Here is a 17,104-nt window from a genome sequence, read left to right as displayed (position 1 = left end):
TAACATTGTGGCAAACATTTGGATCACATTGTTGTGTTCCTTTGTTATACACACCAAAGAAATCTGAACAATAATTCGCCCAATATTAATTCAGACATGAAAACATGCTTCTGTCAAGAATTATGGCTGAATAATACTGTGTGAATATAGCCATAGCCTGCTGTGCCAGAACTTCTGCCAACTAACCAGTCCTTTAAACCTTATTTCATGAAATGACATGTCTAAATATGTTTAAAGGCTGCTTCTCAGAACATGATTAGCTCCCCGGATGCACTTTGCCAGCCAGATACGGCAGCGTGTCAATCACAGCCGGCGGGTAAGTGCACATCACTGCAGTAATCCTGCTTGAGAAATCTGAAATCGAGTGAAAAGAGCATGAACTGGCAGCTGAGACAGTCAAAGTAATGCACAACTGTATATGGATGCTAATGTCGCCTAGCGATTCGACTTTCAACCGAAAACACACACCCATGTGCTGGGTATCCCAGGCCCCATCTGCTGGGTAACACACATGCCCATGTGCTGGGTAACATATGCCCATGTGCTGGGTAACACACGTGCCCATGTGCTGGGTAACACACGTGCCCATGTGCTGGGTAACCCAGGCCTCATGCACGCTCAGCTGCAGCTTGCCCTCAGTGACTGTTTTTCAGGACAGGCCACACAGTGCTGCAGGAGAACTCTGACCTGTCTCTGCTGACAGCCCGAAGTCAGCGTGCACCTGCGGTGTGAAAGCTCTCTGAATGCTTCTTTCACTGTTGCATGTGTGTACATGCCATTGTTTATTCAAAAGCTGCTATGCAAACTACCATATGGGTAAATGTTATCAGCAGGGGCACTGATTAATCAAGGAATACACCAGGAGAATACATATAAAAGGCAAATACTTCACACTGTAATCAGTCAAAGCAAAGAATAAACCCAAGAATAAATATTTACTTTTCTGATTTTCAGAGAGTACTTTTTTCAGGTGATACTGTTCCACTGGACAGCTGTCTGTAAAACAGGCGAACGTTTTATTTTTTGAAGGAGAACTGAAAGCCCGCCACCTTTCATAGTGATGTTTTTGCCCTTTCAGACAGGGTAACTGTTAGAGAAGAGGTCAAAGGTCAGAAGGTGCCGGGCAGGGGGGACTCATTTCGCTCAACCGTGCGCTGCACCACACTGCTCACCAAAGCCAACCAATAATTTTACCTTTAGCATGTCAAGTTTGGGTCATGAACTGTAACATCTATTGCACCTTCTGCCTCATGGTTTTCCAAATGGTACGTATGTCAATAATCAAATATTGACAAACTCAAATCTTGGAGGGTTGCTGTCTCTGCTGTTGTTCCTTTAAGTGTTTAATTTAAGTCACTGATTGGCTACAGTCTGCACACCGGGTTTCCAAGGCCTAAACTGGTTGCTGATAGAGAGACTGCAGCCTCTAGGACTGGAGATTGAGACCCCAACTCTAGATAAACTGGTGCCCCTAGTCCATACTCATGAACATTCATAGTAAGTGTGTTGGTGTTAATAGAATGGTTTGATCATCCACACTGATAACAGAGTATTTTTATTTTTTTTAAAGGCCAGCTCAACTCTCCACGAAAGGAAACTGTCAATATACAAGTGAGATACATGGTTGCGTAGCCAGCAAGCTGTATTAAGAACAACACTGGACAATTTTAGCAAGATACTTATTTAAAACAGTAGTACAACAGGATGTCATTACATAATTTGTATATTTAAGTTAACTTATGTTCCCCTGCTATCTCAACATTACAGCATAGTTAACTAATACCCATATCCAATTCAACTAGTTCTCATATATCAAATTCTCTGTATCATATTTACAAGTGTACAAGCACTTAGCTGGAACTTATCCAGAGTGACTTGCACAATACTGCATAGTATCCATTCATACAGCTATATACATGCTAAAGCAATTCAGCTTCAGTAGCTTGCCCACAGATGCAGCAGGATTGCTCCACTTAAGGACTGAACCTGCAGCCTTACTTCCGTGACCATTAAACTACACGGCCACCGTTCTCTGCTGCTTTGGGCCCTGCACTCTTCCAGTTACAGTCTTACTGTACATCAGCCTGCTCTTTCCCTTCAGCCAAATATGCACAGGCACCCATGTGCTGTAGCATGAACGAGAGGTAGAAAACTTCAAGTACTTGTCATCAGGAATGGCGATCCTTGACACTAATCGAAGTAGACATGGGGTATCGCACGTCACCACTCTAAATTGTTTAGTCTCCTCTGGCTTCTGAAAAGACGGAAAGTTTGCCCGACTCGCCCCTGAAAACAAGCACGCATAAAACGTCATGACCATATATATAAATTGGAATATCTGTAATGTAGACCTAGTGTATGATCATTTGACAATCTGCTGCAGCTGTGACTGCAAAAAAAAAAAAAAACCTTAGTTCTCCTCCCCCCACCCGACACGTACTGTAAATCAGCATGACTCCCTAGAAAATATGGGGCACTGATGATAAAAGGAGTGAAGGACAACGGTGTGCACAAAAGACAGCTTCGCAGCCAAGTCATTAGACCCACAAAGAAACATGTTTCTCATCTTGTGCTCCCAGCGCACACTTGAGCTGGATGAGCGTGAGGATGACCCTGAACTCTGACCCAATATACCGCCCCCAGCCCCATTCTTTAATGGCAAGATAATAGTAACTCTTCCACTGCAATACCGGTGAATGGACGAATTGTCAAAGATTAAAAGTTCGCTGCGTTGAGTAATATTTTACTTCTTTGGATGAAATGTATATATACGTAGAAAGTTTTATTTCCTCGTTACCAGCTTTCAAAACGTCATGAGACCTGTGATAACGGAAGTTGAACAAAGACACTGCCATGACATCGAAATAAAAAAACGCCACGTCTTGGGCACCCGGAAACTTTAGTTCCGAATATCTGCGCGTTATCGTTAATTTAATATCTGTCTGTTATCGTTGATTTGTCGAATGTAAGTACTGTCCGAAGTATTGTGCGTTGGACACTAAAGCGCTAAATGCAAATGTACTACTGTTTTCCTGCTTTCTCTCCTTAGCCGCGAAGTAATGTTATACGCCCATTTTACGATCGAATTGAAAACTAGGTCGAATAGACATTGTAGCGTGAGTAACAAAGTAATTTTCACTTTTTCATCTGACAAAATCTAAAAATTGTAACGACAATGCTAAAGGAAACACGAAAAAGACGATCCCCGCCCACAAGCGCACGCCTTCCTCCTGTAGCCAGCCAAATCCCACCACCAACAGCAGGCGACTATTTCCTTGTTCTGCTTTGGGATATTATAACCAATGATCCAACTCTTTCTTTAATGAATTTAAAGGATTTGGTTCGACTGCGTCTTAGTTGTGCGTACGTTTTAAAATTAAGCAGGAACCAATAAAAAATAATTATGACATCTCACCAATTTCTCCGTAAATATGTTCGAGTTAATCACATAGTGAATTTACAAATGTTCGGCGCTGTTAATTTTTTTCTGTTTTACTGACTTGACAAATAACCACATTCAAGGAGATGTGATCGCTTACTTTCTTAACTTTTAGTAAACAGCCAGACCCACATAGTTACAGACCACCGATTGGCGAAGTAACGCAGATGCATGGCCTATAGCGCTGCTTCAATGCGTGTTGAGTCATATACACGAATAATAATACAGGCTCATAGGAAGTCATCGCGACGGCATAAATATAGCCTAGCATTATGGGGTGAGTTATGAGTTTTCTCCCGTGTTTTGTAGCTACTTCCTCTTTCTCTGCGATAGCTTTACAGTGTTCATTTTACAACATTACACTGGCTACAAACTCACTGGAAATGGAATTTCAAAACATGTTCATTCAGTGTAGAAGCTACGCGTAAATGCCACACGCATGAAAAGAATAACCTGCCTAACTCAAACTGTAAGCAGGCAACAGACAGCCTAAAATACGTTTTAAAAGACACCTACCCATCCATTACACGCAGGAGCCGACGGAGAATGAAGCTATAACCGGGGCTGTGTAGAATGAGGTGTTGGAACTCTGCGCCCTCGCGCACACACCACACTTTCGCTCTCATAGGCACAAAGAAATGCTTCCTGGTCCTGACGTGAACACAGAAACAGACATGTACTGTAGACTGCACACACTTAGCCGCACAAAATGGTTACCTTTTCTGCTATTAGGCAGCATATCTTAACGCTCCTTACAGCGACTATATACTGTTAAATATACACTGTTAAATATCTTTTTTTCTGAAGTCATTTCAAGAGTTATTGAATGGATAAGTAAATCAACAAATACATAAATAGCCTACCCAAGGAAATACTTTTTGGATACATGACGTTTTTATGGCGTTACATTGTAGCTAGCATTCTTATTTATAGGGAGACCGGAAACAACGTCGATTTCATGGAATTAAGTTGGCAATATAATGTATTTTTAAAGACTTTGAGTTTGACAAACCAATAACAGTTTACCATCATTTTAAACTCAGAAATGGCTGTATCTATGCATGTTTAGTCTGCCTGTTAATTGTATAACGTGAAGCCCCCCCCCCCCCAATCACGTGGTCACTTCGTGGATAATATTATTGAACTCAGAAATTCTTTTCATATTGCTTTGAATACAGTCCACGGAGGTCGCACCACGTGACAGTTTACTGTGTGGGAAGGACTCTTGCATTGGGCTTAATAAAATTAAAAAAAAAATTTTTTGCTGGAAGAGTGCATGTTATTTTGAAGAGAAAAATGCAGTTCTTCCGAACTGTTACTATGTTGTCATAAGCATACAGAGATATTGCAATGAACTGGGCTTATTCAGAAGAAAACAACATACCGAGTTGTATGTAGTCATTTGCTATTGCTACGCAATACTAGTACCATGAAAAATATTTTTACTTTAATTAATCAGCCAACTGAAATGATCTGGTACATTTACTTTGTTTAATGTATATGTAACATAATTTCAAAGCTTTAAAATCAAATCAATATTTTTTTTAGGGTAATGTTACAGCAATAAAGCGGAGTGGGTGCTTAAACTAAAATTGTTTGACTACATATATAGCTGTATAAGTGGATACTATCTAAAAATGCAAAAAAAAAAGAATAATGTAAAAGTCCCTCTCTAAATGGCTATAATGGAGTGTAATTACTGTATTAGTTAATGGTCACACCCCTTAACTTAAAGCAGAGCCTTCAGCAAAAAAGAAGAATAAAAAGGTTTAGTCCTGCTAAGAGGGACATTAAGGAGCCAGCTGGTTTGGCTAATATGCTGTCCAAGGAAGAAAAAAAAAGGCCGCCCTTCATCACACCACTAGAGGGCGCGGCAAGCTAAAGTTAAAGCTTCAGCAACACTGATAAACAAAACTGGAAATGCAAATAAAATTCCCAGTTTCACCTCTTTGTTGAAGCATTCCCTTGATCCTTAAGTATCTGTGAACACTCAGTATTTGAAAATGCCCTCAGGACACATCAAAAGAGATTCAATTAGCCTTTCAAAACAATCCCTTTAAAGTGTTTGTCACTTTAATGGTTAGAATTCATTTTTCATTTGTTTATTATATAATGATATCCACAACCTGAGAATTATCAATCGCTGTTGGGTGCCTTTGAAGTTAATAAGGTCGGCCTTTTTGCAAAACAGTTGAAGTCTCCTCTGAACATTTTTGTCTCAGAGGAAGTTTTTAGAAATATTATCAAATAGTTGATTGTCTTCCATAAAATGTGTTTTCTTTGACGTTACTATGAATCACTGATGATGAAAGAAAAGCACAATGTAATTCAGCATTTCTTATCAAAAACACCAAAAATTGCAGACAACACATGTTTATTAATGAGTTTACTATGAATGTAATTTTCCAACCCAGGTATAGCTCTCTCTAGGGGGAATTTTTATTTTATTTTAACCCTAACCCTAACCCTAACCCTAACCCTAACCTTTAAAGCATGAATAAAAAAATATTTTATAGTTCCCTTCAAGGTGTGTTGTATTAATTGTTCCACAATCATATGAAAAAATAAATGTGGATAAATACACTATATTGTATAATAATACTAATATCTTTTATATAGCTCAAATGATTAGTGCCACTTGGATATATGCAGCTTAATGTATTATTGCAGAATACATTTGTATATTACAGATATAAATACAAACAAACTGGAAACAAGTAGTAATAGAAATATTTACAAATTAATGCAGCGTAATTTTATGCATATTCAAGTAAATATTCCTTATGGTTTGGATTTTATATTTGAACATGCATTTTAATGTTAGGTTTTGCTGTTTGATTTGTTGAATGATAATGCCAGTTTTTACTGACACAGCATAGAAATTGATTGTAACATGAATAAAAGTAACTATTGCATACATCAGTGTTAAAATAAGTCTCTCTTGAGCTGGACACTCATCAAATTCAGAGCTACGTTACAGTTAGCATCTCAGTTTTACACAACTTCAGAACAACATTCCTATCATTTTTCATCCTCCTCACACTTGCAAAATTTCCTTTAATCCTGTGTGCTAAAAACACCCAAATATTGAAGTGAAATAGGAAATAGAACGATGGGAGTCAAGCCGACCCTCCCCGTTGCTTAGTGTTTGTATGGAATTCCTATTGATTTCCCTCATTGTCTCAGAAACCTTTTGTTTGGAGAAGGTCCAAGTCCTCAGTTTGGGCTCACAGAACCAGGTTACTTCAAAGAGCCAATCGCTTGGAGTCACACAAATAAACTGCACTCAGAAGGGACTCTTTGGGGTTCACACTTTTGGCTCAAGCATTTTCCTTGGACGGTGTTGAAGAATGTGCTACTCTTCCTCCTCCTCCTGGTTAGTGTACGCCCCTGCCTCCCACTGGACCGCCATGTTGCTTTTATGGCGGGTGATGCGTGTCGCCTCCAGGACCTGGCAAAAACCACAAGACAGGAGATACTCAACCAAACCCTTTCATCTCTATCAGCCGAAATAAAGCTATATCTGGAACATAAAGCTATATCTGGAAATACAGTATGTAAGAGAAGAGCTAACTGGCCTTTTTTTCACATTGTATACTGAGCATTAAAATATTATAATTGCTACACTATATTTAAATCGTCTATAGGAATGTGATGCATGGCATCCAAATTCAGTCACATTCACATGAAAAAATTTGACCTATTATCAATATTATCCCTAAAGATAGAGTTTAATGGCAGATCGTGGCCATTGGAGAAAAGCTGATTTGGCATCTTATTTGTCATTCAGACCAGACCAGAGGCCTTTGTAGACTTCTTGGACTGATTGCTTTACACACACTGCACTATACTTGAGTGATGAATCAAAATGGCAGGAGAGCAATGGGTAAGAACTCACTCTGTTGTCCTCCATCTTGTCTTTGCGTTTTACTTTGTGGATCTCGTAGTCCTCCATTAGGGTCTGCATGAAGTTTTTGGGACGCTGGCCCCCCTCTGAGCCCTCGCTGCTCACGTCAGAGAGGGTGGGTGAGTTTGGGCAGTCCTGGCCCGGAGGTGTGAAAGCAACACAGTGTATTTTCCCTGTTCGTAACGGAGGAAATGAAGAAGAATCTATATTAAGGTCTAATCACTGGAGTGTGTTCTCCGGTTATGTTACTTTATTCATTTGTTGGCACGATGTATTAAAATGAATGCTTTATCATTTAACGGGTTGAGACAATGTGGTATTTATTTTATATCAATATTAGCCTTGAAAATAATGAAAATAAACTCCCCTGGTGCTGTCATTTCTGATATCAAAACTGGCGGAAAATATTCAGTAAAAATATTCTCGATGCGAGTAATGGAAATGATCAGAAATGGCTAATGTCAGGCTCTGTTGTTTCTTTAATATTTTGACCATTTAGTCCCAAGCCAGTCTCGGGTTTTGGCCTTAATTTCCTCTACATTTGCGTTACTTGAGTTTTCATTTTTCATAAAGGCTCCTTTCAGACTGGACTTAGTGTCAACATGCCAGTTATTAACATGTTAGGAAAGTGGCTGCTGGGAGTGCAAAAGACACCTTTGTGGAGCACTTGATTGTAAGATGTGTGCTATATATGGCATATGGAGCTGGGACCTCAGAATGAGCTATTCAGCCATACAGGAAGTCAGGAGGAATCTAACATATTGCACAGAATAATGCCCAAGGGCTCACCCGGTGCTGTCTTTGCTGTCACCACCAGTCTTGTGGGAACGTTGGAGGTCCTGTCCTTGTGGCCGGGAGCCGTACTCGGTCCCCGTGTCTGCCGCTGCCTCTTCAGCTCCTGCTCGCGCTCCTGTGCTGCTCGGATCTCCTCCTCGATCCTCGACAGGGTCCTCTGCTTGTGGGAGCGCAGTCTGAAGGGTACTGAGCTGACCTCGGGCTCCCGGTGTCGTGTCAAGGAGGCTGTGCTCCTCAGCTCCGCGGCCTCGGAGTACTTACTGAAATAGCTGAACTGCTGCTTCTCACTGGCCTGTGGGGACTGGCTACCCTCAACGGTCAGAGGCCGGTAGGTGTCATTGCAGACTGGAGGGGTCTTCATAGGGATCTCTTGAGCTACGTCTTGCTTTTCTTGCACTGGAGACGACGCCTGTGGAGGATCATATTTAGATTTGTGGTCACATATTTGGGAGGCCTGCTGAATGCAGCTTTTCCCATCGCTGCTCCCTGAGGATTCTCCCAAATGTGTTTCATTGCGCACCTCCTCATATCTCCCAGGGTTGGGCAGGGACTCCTTTTGGGACTCTGTTAATTCCCAGCTGGTGGTCTGGCGGGCTTGCTGAGTGACCTTCTGGACTGGGACTGTAGTGTGATACTCTACGGGCTCCTCTGTCATGAAGGTCCTGGGGGAGGATGGGGACGTGCTGATCTCACTTCGTGCTGCAGTTCTCCTGCCCATCTCACCATCCACTGGCGAGGTGGCCTGTGGGGTGGCAGGAAGAGAGAAATCCCCCAGAGAATTCTCCAGGAAGGTGCCGGTGGCCTCGTTGGAGGTCCCGCTGTCGCTCACGTTGTCTATGCTGAAGTCGTTGGACAGGAGCTCCTGTGGGGGTGTGTCCTGAGACTGGACAGAGAGGTCATCAAGTCCAGAGTCAATCTCCTCATTGTGACAGGAACTATTCGCTGAGGACAGTTCTGGATCCTCCAGGACAGTCACCCCTGCTTGGGCACAAGTGAAGTCTCCATAATTTTCCTGCCTGTCCTTTCTCTCTTTCAGCTCATTCTCAGTCCTTGCTTGCTCAGTGGTAGTGTCTGTTGGATGCTCATCAGCTCTCTGGGTTTTTGCCTCAGTAGCCTTTTCCTGAGCGCTGTGGACATGGTCAGCAGTGGTGTTTTCTAATGAGGAAGAAGATTTTTCTGCATGTTTTGCCTCTGCTCCTCCAGAAAATAGGTTTCCTGAACAAAGCTCAGGCGTTACTACTGTCTGGAGTCCTCTAATTTCAACAGTGTTCTCTTCCAGCTGAAGCTGGTTCTGGGTTGTGGAAAAGTTTCTTTCCTCTATTAAAAGGTCTTCCTTCCTGATGGCTTCCTCTGGTATGAAGGAAGCATCTGTCTGCTGCATATTTGAAGATTCAAGCTTCTTCTTTCTCTCCTGATACTTTCTGTGTGATTCCAGCTGGTCTGGATCCAGCTCTTCTTCTATTGTTTTTATCTGAGGTGGGTTCCACCATTTTGTGGCTATCCCTGGGTTTTTCTTAACGGCTTGACTATGGATAAGCTCTTGCCTTTCCCTCTCCAGTTCTTCCATCTCCTCACTGTCTCTGACCTTCGTCACACGGATAGGCTCCTTCTCTGAACTGCAGTCAAAAAGCTTTGAGGGCTTCTCTTCCTGGAAGGCCCGGAGCTCGAAGCGGGCCTCTTTCTTGATGGTTGTCGGCGACTTGCAATCCTGACCTACCATTTTTACATGACCATTAGGATTTCTGTAGTAAGAATCTTCATCAGTACAAGCACTTTTCTTCCCTTCTACCTCATCTTTTTTGATATGCGCAGTTTGTACATCAGGAACCAAAGCAGACTGACTATCACTGGTATCAATTGTCGTTAGACCAGAGGAAGAAGGTCCGCTTGAGTTTATTCCAAATGCTGAATGGCAGCTGTCTTCTTCCAGTGCCAGATCTAGGGGGACCATTTCCCTCATGGCTTCTCCCTCCGTAGAGTCACGGCGGTTTGCGAAGCCATTCTGCTCATTTGCAGGACAGCAGATATGCTGGTTTTCCATTTGGGTGTTGGGAAAAGGAGCTTCCATTTCCATTGTGCCTTTTACCCAGAGGTCTGCCAACAGTGCAAGGGAAAGCGTCACGCGTCACACTGCTTCTGTCAATCAATGGCTCAGGGTTCTCCTTTCAGAGTTTGGAGGAGGATATCTGAAAGGCAAAGATGTATCCAATTAGTCCAATAAAAAATAACAAAATCATTCAAACTTTGTTTGTACAACACTGAATGCAGAGGATAATGGATACCTTGACCTCTGGCCAAGGCAACTGGATCTAAGGCATCTATAATCAATGAGAGGAACTTTCACTCCCCCGCCTGAGACTGTGAGTCATTCACTATGAGGAGAATAGAGGTGAAAGTGCTATTGTACCCAAATGCCCTATATGTTCTTAAACAGGTCTCCACCCAGCCAGTTTGTCACCACATCAATGTTCATGTTAATTTTGTTAAAGAAAATCTTAAACATAAAAGAAGTGGTTTCACTCACTGTGCAAGAAATGTCCTGCAGTCTCTGACAGGCAATCCAGAGCTCAAACACAGTACATGTATGCAAGTATGATGTCTAATCTAAAGGCAGTTATATATACTCATTAGGTGTTGCCTGGAGTAGATGCCAAGATAGTTGTGACTATCTTAAAAGTTGCGTTTTAATTGTTTTCAGCTTAACACATTTTTGTTTTACTTTACTTTCTATTTCACATCAAATGTATCTGAAGTGATCCCCAGCCTATTTCTACATTTTTGTTCTTGCATAAATCTGTTTTTAATAATTTCAGTCATTTGAGTAATGCAAAAAGGAGTTCACATGGCTACATTATGAGGGAACATCAATGTGGGGGGGGGGGGGGCACAGTGGGGTTAAAATGTCTGGAGAAACAAAGAGACTGCCCAACTTTTACTACAGGCCAGCATTCCACTTTGGCACCTTTTGTTCGTTTGTAATTACAATAGCTTATGTTGCAAGGTGTTCAGGGGAAACACTATGAAAACACAGTTGCTAGTAGATATATATCAGCTGAATTTGACTTCGGCAAGGGAATTATCCCATCAAAAGTTATTTATTTTGTTATTTAACATGAGGTTATGTTCATTTAAAGACAAATCAGGGTTGTAAAACAATCAGGGTTTATGCATGTTTGTGAGTTGAGAGTGAAAGTGTATACGATTTTTGAATGAGAGAGAAACTGTGTGTGCGCTGAAGTTCTCAGTTTTAGAGTTCAGATATACTCAGATTAAGCGGTATGATTTAGAAGGATGGAACGGCTTCATTTTCCCTTTTGACCTGGGTGTTGGCCCAGCATTTCTTAGAAATGATTCAATTGTTGTGGGAGGCATTTTTTTGAGGTGACTACAAAGACAGTGACTTTTTACACGGTTAGAATGACTTGATCTGAATTGGAGGTCTTGATCTTTTTCTTGTCTTTGAAGTATCAAGAATAAAGCGTGTCAAACATTAAACTGAAAGGCAAACAACAGTCTCATTTTAGATGCCTTGTTTTCTGAAAACAAGTTCCTTTACATTACATTACATTCATTTGGCAGACGCTTTTATCCAAAGCGACGTACAAAAAAAGTGCATTTCATGGTCATTATTTTTATTTTTATCATTTATCATGCAGGTATCATTGCATGAATGCTAAATGTGATATTTGATAGTCTGATATGGGCTGCACAGTAATTTGATATCATAAGCACAAACCCAACCTGTGGATCTCAGAATGACTGCTATGTCCAACCAAAATGGCTTCCCTGTAGTTTTATTGAATTTTAGAGCAACTGTAGGTGTCTTAAGTACCCTGCAACTATGCAATTAAGTTGGTAGTGTTTTTTACAGGTCACATTTTTGCACAGTGACTATTTTAAAAACATATTTACTAAAACGTAGTCATCGTATTGTACGGTAGGGCTGCATGGTTGCTTACGTTACAGTCAAACCAGTCCAAAACTGGCTAACGATGTTGCACAGGACCGGTCAATAACTGGCTAAAGATGCTGCACAGAGCCAACTAATCACTGAGAATGCATGACATCTGACATTTGTCAGCCCTGCTCTGCCTGCCTGGAACAACAGTAATTTTATAGATTCACTGTCGCTGGCCAGAATGAGACAACACAGATCTAGAGTCCGTATTCTACGACAGGGTCTTTTTTCAGTTTTTTTGCAGATGCATGTACTTTGTGTCCATTAAATTGTCTCCTCCTTATTATGTTAGTTAGAAACAAACAAGTGGAAAGTAAAAATAACAGGTGAATTGTGTGTTAGGCCTGCATGAAATAAGCAATCACGCTTTGCTAATTTTCTAAAAGCCATCCACCAATTTTGTTATTTGGGTCTGGCCAGTTTTCTTGAAGTAACTTATTTGAAAGGCAATATTATTTGACTTGCTGCTCATTAAACAGTATAGTGCAGAAAAATTGCCCTTTTTAGGAAAAGCTTTATCAAATGTACGAAGCCCAGAGACCATCCACACACCCCAGCAGCCTCCTGCCTTCCTGCCCTCTCTGCTGTCCAACAATGATTAGGTCAACAAAGGAAACTGACCCCCGGGTGTCTTTGTGCTGAAAGAATCACAACATGTACAAAGGAAAGGTGTGGCACTCATAATCAGCGCATTGCGTAACGGTCAGCCACTTTACTTTACTCTCCGTCTGGGCTGACACGTACACACACATGCACTAACATGTGCACGTATGTGAACACAAACATGCGAGTGCACACACACACATACATGTGTGTGCATGTGTGTACACACACATACATACATGTGCGCGCGCACACACACACATACACAAACACACGCGCACATCACTGTGATTTCTTAGCTTATTTTGACACACTGCAAACTCCCTCACCGCCCTGTCTCTTGGCGTAAGTGTTTTCCCAGGACAAACAGTGGCCAGTGTTTCGGAAGCGGCGTTATCTGTGATAGCACTGGCTGCTGGGCCAGTACTCCTCAAAGCGTAGTGGAAGAATGTTGTTTTCCACGGCAGTTAGCCGTGGAGAGCAGAACATCCTCTGTTTTTGGACAAAGCTTAAAATGCCTATCTTCTTTTCACTGCTATCTGTTGTTAAATTTTGTTCAATGGAAAGAATCCACAGATGGTAATTATGACTAGAAAGCATCTTGATATATGGCATAGAAGGTGAGGACTTCGTGTGTAATATGGCGTTGTTATTGGAAGACCTCGTTTAAATGTGTGAATAAGAACATAGTTCTTTATCTAAAGCCGTGCCTCTTTCAAAACCCACTGAGCACCACAGAGTTTACTTCCCAGAGTTTACAGGGCTTGGTTGTGATGTGTGTTGTAGCACGTGTGTGATGTAGTAATAACCAGGAAGCCAGTTGGTTGTGATGTGTTTGATGTAGTAATAACCAGGAAGCCAGTTGGTTGTGATGTGTGTGATGTAGTAATAACCAGGAAGCCAGTTGGTTGTGATGTGTGTGATGTAGTAATAACCAGGAAGCCAGTTGGTTGTGATGTGTGTGATGTAGTAATAACCAGGAAGCCAGTTGGTTGTGAAGTGTGTGATGTAGTAATAACCAGGAAGCCAGGGGCAGAACAGCATGGCATTCCTCACATACCAGCCTCCGCTCCATCTGGGTAACAGCACTACTGAGGGTACAGCAACCCTGCAGTATAATTATAACGAATGACTCTGATAGACTGTATGGGACTAAGAGCAAAGGAAATGATCTCAGTGACCTGCATGCATGTGTGTGAGGTGGGAAAGAGAAAGTGGACAGAAGAACAGATTATATATCTGTGCGAGTGAGAGAGAGGCAGTAAGAGACTGGATGTGCACCTCTGTGCACTCCAGGAACACACTGCATGTAAATGAGTGAATAGAAGCACTTCTCTGCGCTCCCTGAGTTAACTCTTAACACTGGCCTCTGTGATTCTCCTCTTTCTCTGTGCTCTCTGTGTCTGACAGCAGCTGGAGTCCGGCGGGCTTTGCGTTGTCCAAACAGCCAAGCCGTTCATCACGTCTGTGAGCATTTATCTCCCCCCAGGGTTCCCGCTAAACATGCTGTGCGCCCCCAGCCCTTGTCTCCGCCACCCCCCCAACTTTCGTCTCCGCGCCCCCCAGTCTTCGTCAGCGCGCGGCCACGCTACCTGACTCCGCTCGCTCCTTTTCGGACGCCTCGGTCCTGCGGGACTTCCACAGCTCGCGGTTAATGTCCCGCACGTTCACACAGCGCTGCTCTGTGTGTGTATACTGACAGGATTACAGTCCAGAGCACCACTGCAGTTCTGCACCTGGGATTCAGATCACGAGCCAGGACCCCCCCAGCCAGCCTTTTTAACAAAAGAACTTCCTCCCTACACAAACTGCGGCCCCCTCTGTCACAGGAATTCCTGGAAATTAAGCTTATGCCCGGGGGGGGGAAGCAGTCCAGCGTTCGGGGGTCTGATGGAAGACTACACGGACGGCTCAGCTGCTACGCGAGAAAAGGGCTAACAGAACACGGAGCTTCTTAAACTCCAGTTCCTTTCTCGTTTTTGAGAGCCTACGCTGATTGGGTTGTGCGTTCTATCCTAGTACACACAACATGAAATCCTCATGATCGAAAAGCTCTAACGTCACACAAAGTCCAACTGTCAGAGAATTACTTTTCTCCTCTCACTTTAATCTGATATGTAACATATCAAACTACAGACGTCATATGCTCTCAGCTGCTTGGCTGAAACTTCGACGTTCACAGTGATTTTCCTCTTTATACTGAGAGAATAAAACGGTGATAAGCTGTGCCTGTGCTGCCCAGCTGCTCTTTTCCTGTTATTCACCGCTCCACTCACCCTGCATTCCGGCTGTCCCGGTTCAGCTCGGGGTGTCCTGGTTCAGCTTGGCACGGCTCGGTTCAGCTCGGCTCGTCACCGTTCACTTCGGCGCACCCCTGTACGTCCACAGTGCCTCTCCTCTCTTTCACAGCTGAAGACAAATTCCTTCCTCTGCCTTTTTTCTGCTGGCAGTGACATCATACTCAGAGGGGCCGGACGAGACTGGGCAGCACCCCTTCCTTCCAGGCCCATTCACACAAAGCCCCTCTGTGACTGCGCCCCCCATACCCCACCCCCCCTGGACAATTCGGCCCGCCTACCTGGGCGTGGACCGGGCAGTCTGTCCCTAACGCTGGCCTTACACACAGCACTGTCCAGCTCTGAAGGAGAGTGTGTGTGTGTATGTGTGTGTGCGCGAGTGTGTGTGTGTGTGTGTGTGTGTGTGTGTTGTAGGGACTGTTTTATCCACAATGCTCAACTAACAGAGCGTTCCTGTATTCTTGGTCTTTATAATTTTAAAATCTGTGACCAGACACATGGAATATGGACATATGTATTCAGTCTGATGTTTAAAGCAGTGATGCTGCCTCTGGTATAAGACAAGAATGTTGGATAGAATTGTGCATTTTCTGGCAAAGCCTTTTAAATTTGGGCCAGAAGTGAATCGGTTTTGATGACCTCATACGGTGGAGGCCCAGTTCAAGGCCCTAAATTAATTTGACAGGCACACAGTGGGGGTCCCAGGCCTCGGGGGGGCATAACTCATCCCTGCAGAGCTGTTAGTGTGCCTGCTTGCCTCCCCTCTGACCTCTGGGCTTAATTGCACAACCAGCACAATCATTCACTCTTCAATTTCTTTTAAACTATTTACATTTTTTTGTATTTTATATAGAAGTGAACTGCACTTCTTCACATCAGTTTGACAAAAAATGTTTGGCATTCATCGACTTCATCCGTCGTTAGTACTTTTATGACTGCTCTATCTTTCAAGAATGCAAGTATGTTTGATAATGTTTGAATGAGTCACCACATCATTTTTTTCCTTTCTGATCAGATTTAGCTATTTAAAAAATTAAAAATGGAAAATGAAAAAACTGCCCGTAACCTACTTGTTAACTAACAGTTGGCTTGCCGTTAACTCATTTGTGATGTTTTAATTGCGACTGCATCCATTCCCTGTTATTGGGCCACCTATAATGGATGCCCAGCGGATCGCCACCTTGCTGTGGTCGGGGGACTTGCATGTCTCAGTGACCCCTAGAGTCGTGCTAGCGGGCGGTTAAGCTCCTGGTCGGGTCACGCGAGCCAGACCAGTCCAATGACTGAATGAGTGTGATCCAGTTATTTTACGGGTTGTGTCACTGTCCAAATACTTATGCAGTGCATTGTACATGCGAACTGTGATTGGTTATCCATAGGCATCATTTATGGAAAAACAAAACTGATAAGGTGGCCTTGAAATGAATGTGAAATATAAAAATTGGGCAAGGATCTGAAGTGAACCTGGACAAAGCACCCCAAATCATGATCTTGTGTGGGGCAGGGGCTGGGGCTAGCTGTGCAATAGGTGCTCTCTCCGCTCCCGGTTTTGGGAACTTCGGTGTTCTGGTCATCTCAAGTGGGTCTTTGTTTGCACGCTTTCCTGTCCCATGGGAAGGCTGGAAATAGAAGGTATCATGACAGCTCTCAAGTAGGAGAGCTGGAAAATGCCAGCTATTTGTAGCCAACAGCTCTTGAGGAAGGAATTCTTATGATTGGAGGAGTGGTGGGACACACAAACACACACACAAACACACAAACCGCTCTCCAATTATAGTAGTAGGATTTCATAGTTGTCCAGATCTACGCACTGACTTGGTGGTGATGCGTGCGTGATTGCCAGATCGCCCCTCCCTGTGCATTGCAGAGCCAGTATCGCATGCCTTTGAAATGCTGGCATTCCTTTTCTGTTTCATGGATTTCTCAGGTTTTTCAAATAATGCATACACCTTTTAACTAGCTAAAAAATAGGATATGCAGTAGCATTCCCTGCTGTTATCTATAGTACAAGGAACAGTTTCTAAAAATACACGTCTCCAATTCTGCAATGCTAGGATCTCTACCATGTTTGGTAGAAAAGGGAGTTTGTAGGTTTATTCAAGAGT

At 42.9% G+C, this 17,104-nt stretch overlaps 2 protein-coding genes across 10 annotated transcripts in view; both read right to left on the bottom strand.

Annotated features, from left to right (window-relative positions):
- Window positions 1-4,108, bottom strand: part of LOC135233645 (polypyrimidine tract-binding protein 3-like) — a 32,852-nt gene extending 28,744 nt beyond the window's left edge. For all 9 annotated transcript variants that reach the window (XR_010323898.1, XR_010323899.1, XR_010323904.1 and 6 more), the window contains exon 1: window positions 3,956-4,108. The gene's annotated coding sequence lies outside the window, so the exon portion shown is untranslated. The remainder of the gene's footprint in view (window positions 1-3,955) is intronic.
- Window positions 4,109-5,796: 1,688 nt separating this feature from the next.
- si:ch211-12e13.12 (A-kinase anchor protein 2) overlaps window positions 5,797-17,104 on the bottom strand; it is a 30,672-nt gene continuing 19,364 nt past the window's right edge. Inside the window, exons 5-7 of the mRNA XM_064353232.1 lie at window positions 8,136-10,267; window positions 7,338-7,519; window positions 5,797-6,890 (exon numbers count right to left, since the gene is read on the bottom strand). Coding sequence (XP_064209302.1) covers window positions 6,795-6,890; window positions 7,338-7,519; window positions 8,136-10,267 — 2,410 coding nt within the window. The 3' untranslated portion in view covers window positions 5,797-6,794. The remainder of the gene's footprint in view (window positions 6,891-7,337; window positions 7,520-8,135; window positions 10,268-17,104) is intronic.

Source organism: Anguilla rostrata, chromosome 10, assembly GCF_018555375.3.
Source record: "Anguilla rostrata isolate EN2019 chromosome 10, ASM1855537v3, whole genome shotgun sequence".
In the NCBI taxonomy this organism is placed as follows: domain Eukaryota; kingdom Metazoa; phylum Chordata; class Actinopteri; order Anguilliformes; family Anguillidae; genus Anguilla; species Anguilla rostrata.
Note: the sequence above shows the minus strand (reverse complement) of the source record. Positions and strands in the feature narration are given on the sequence as shown.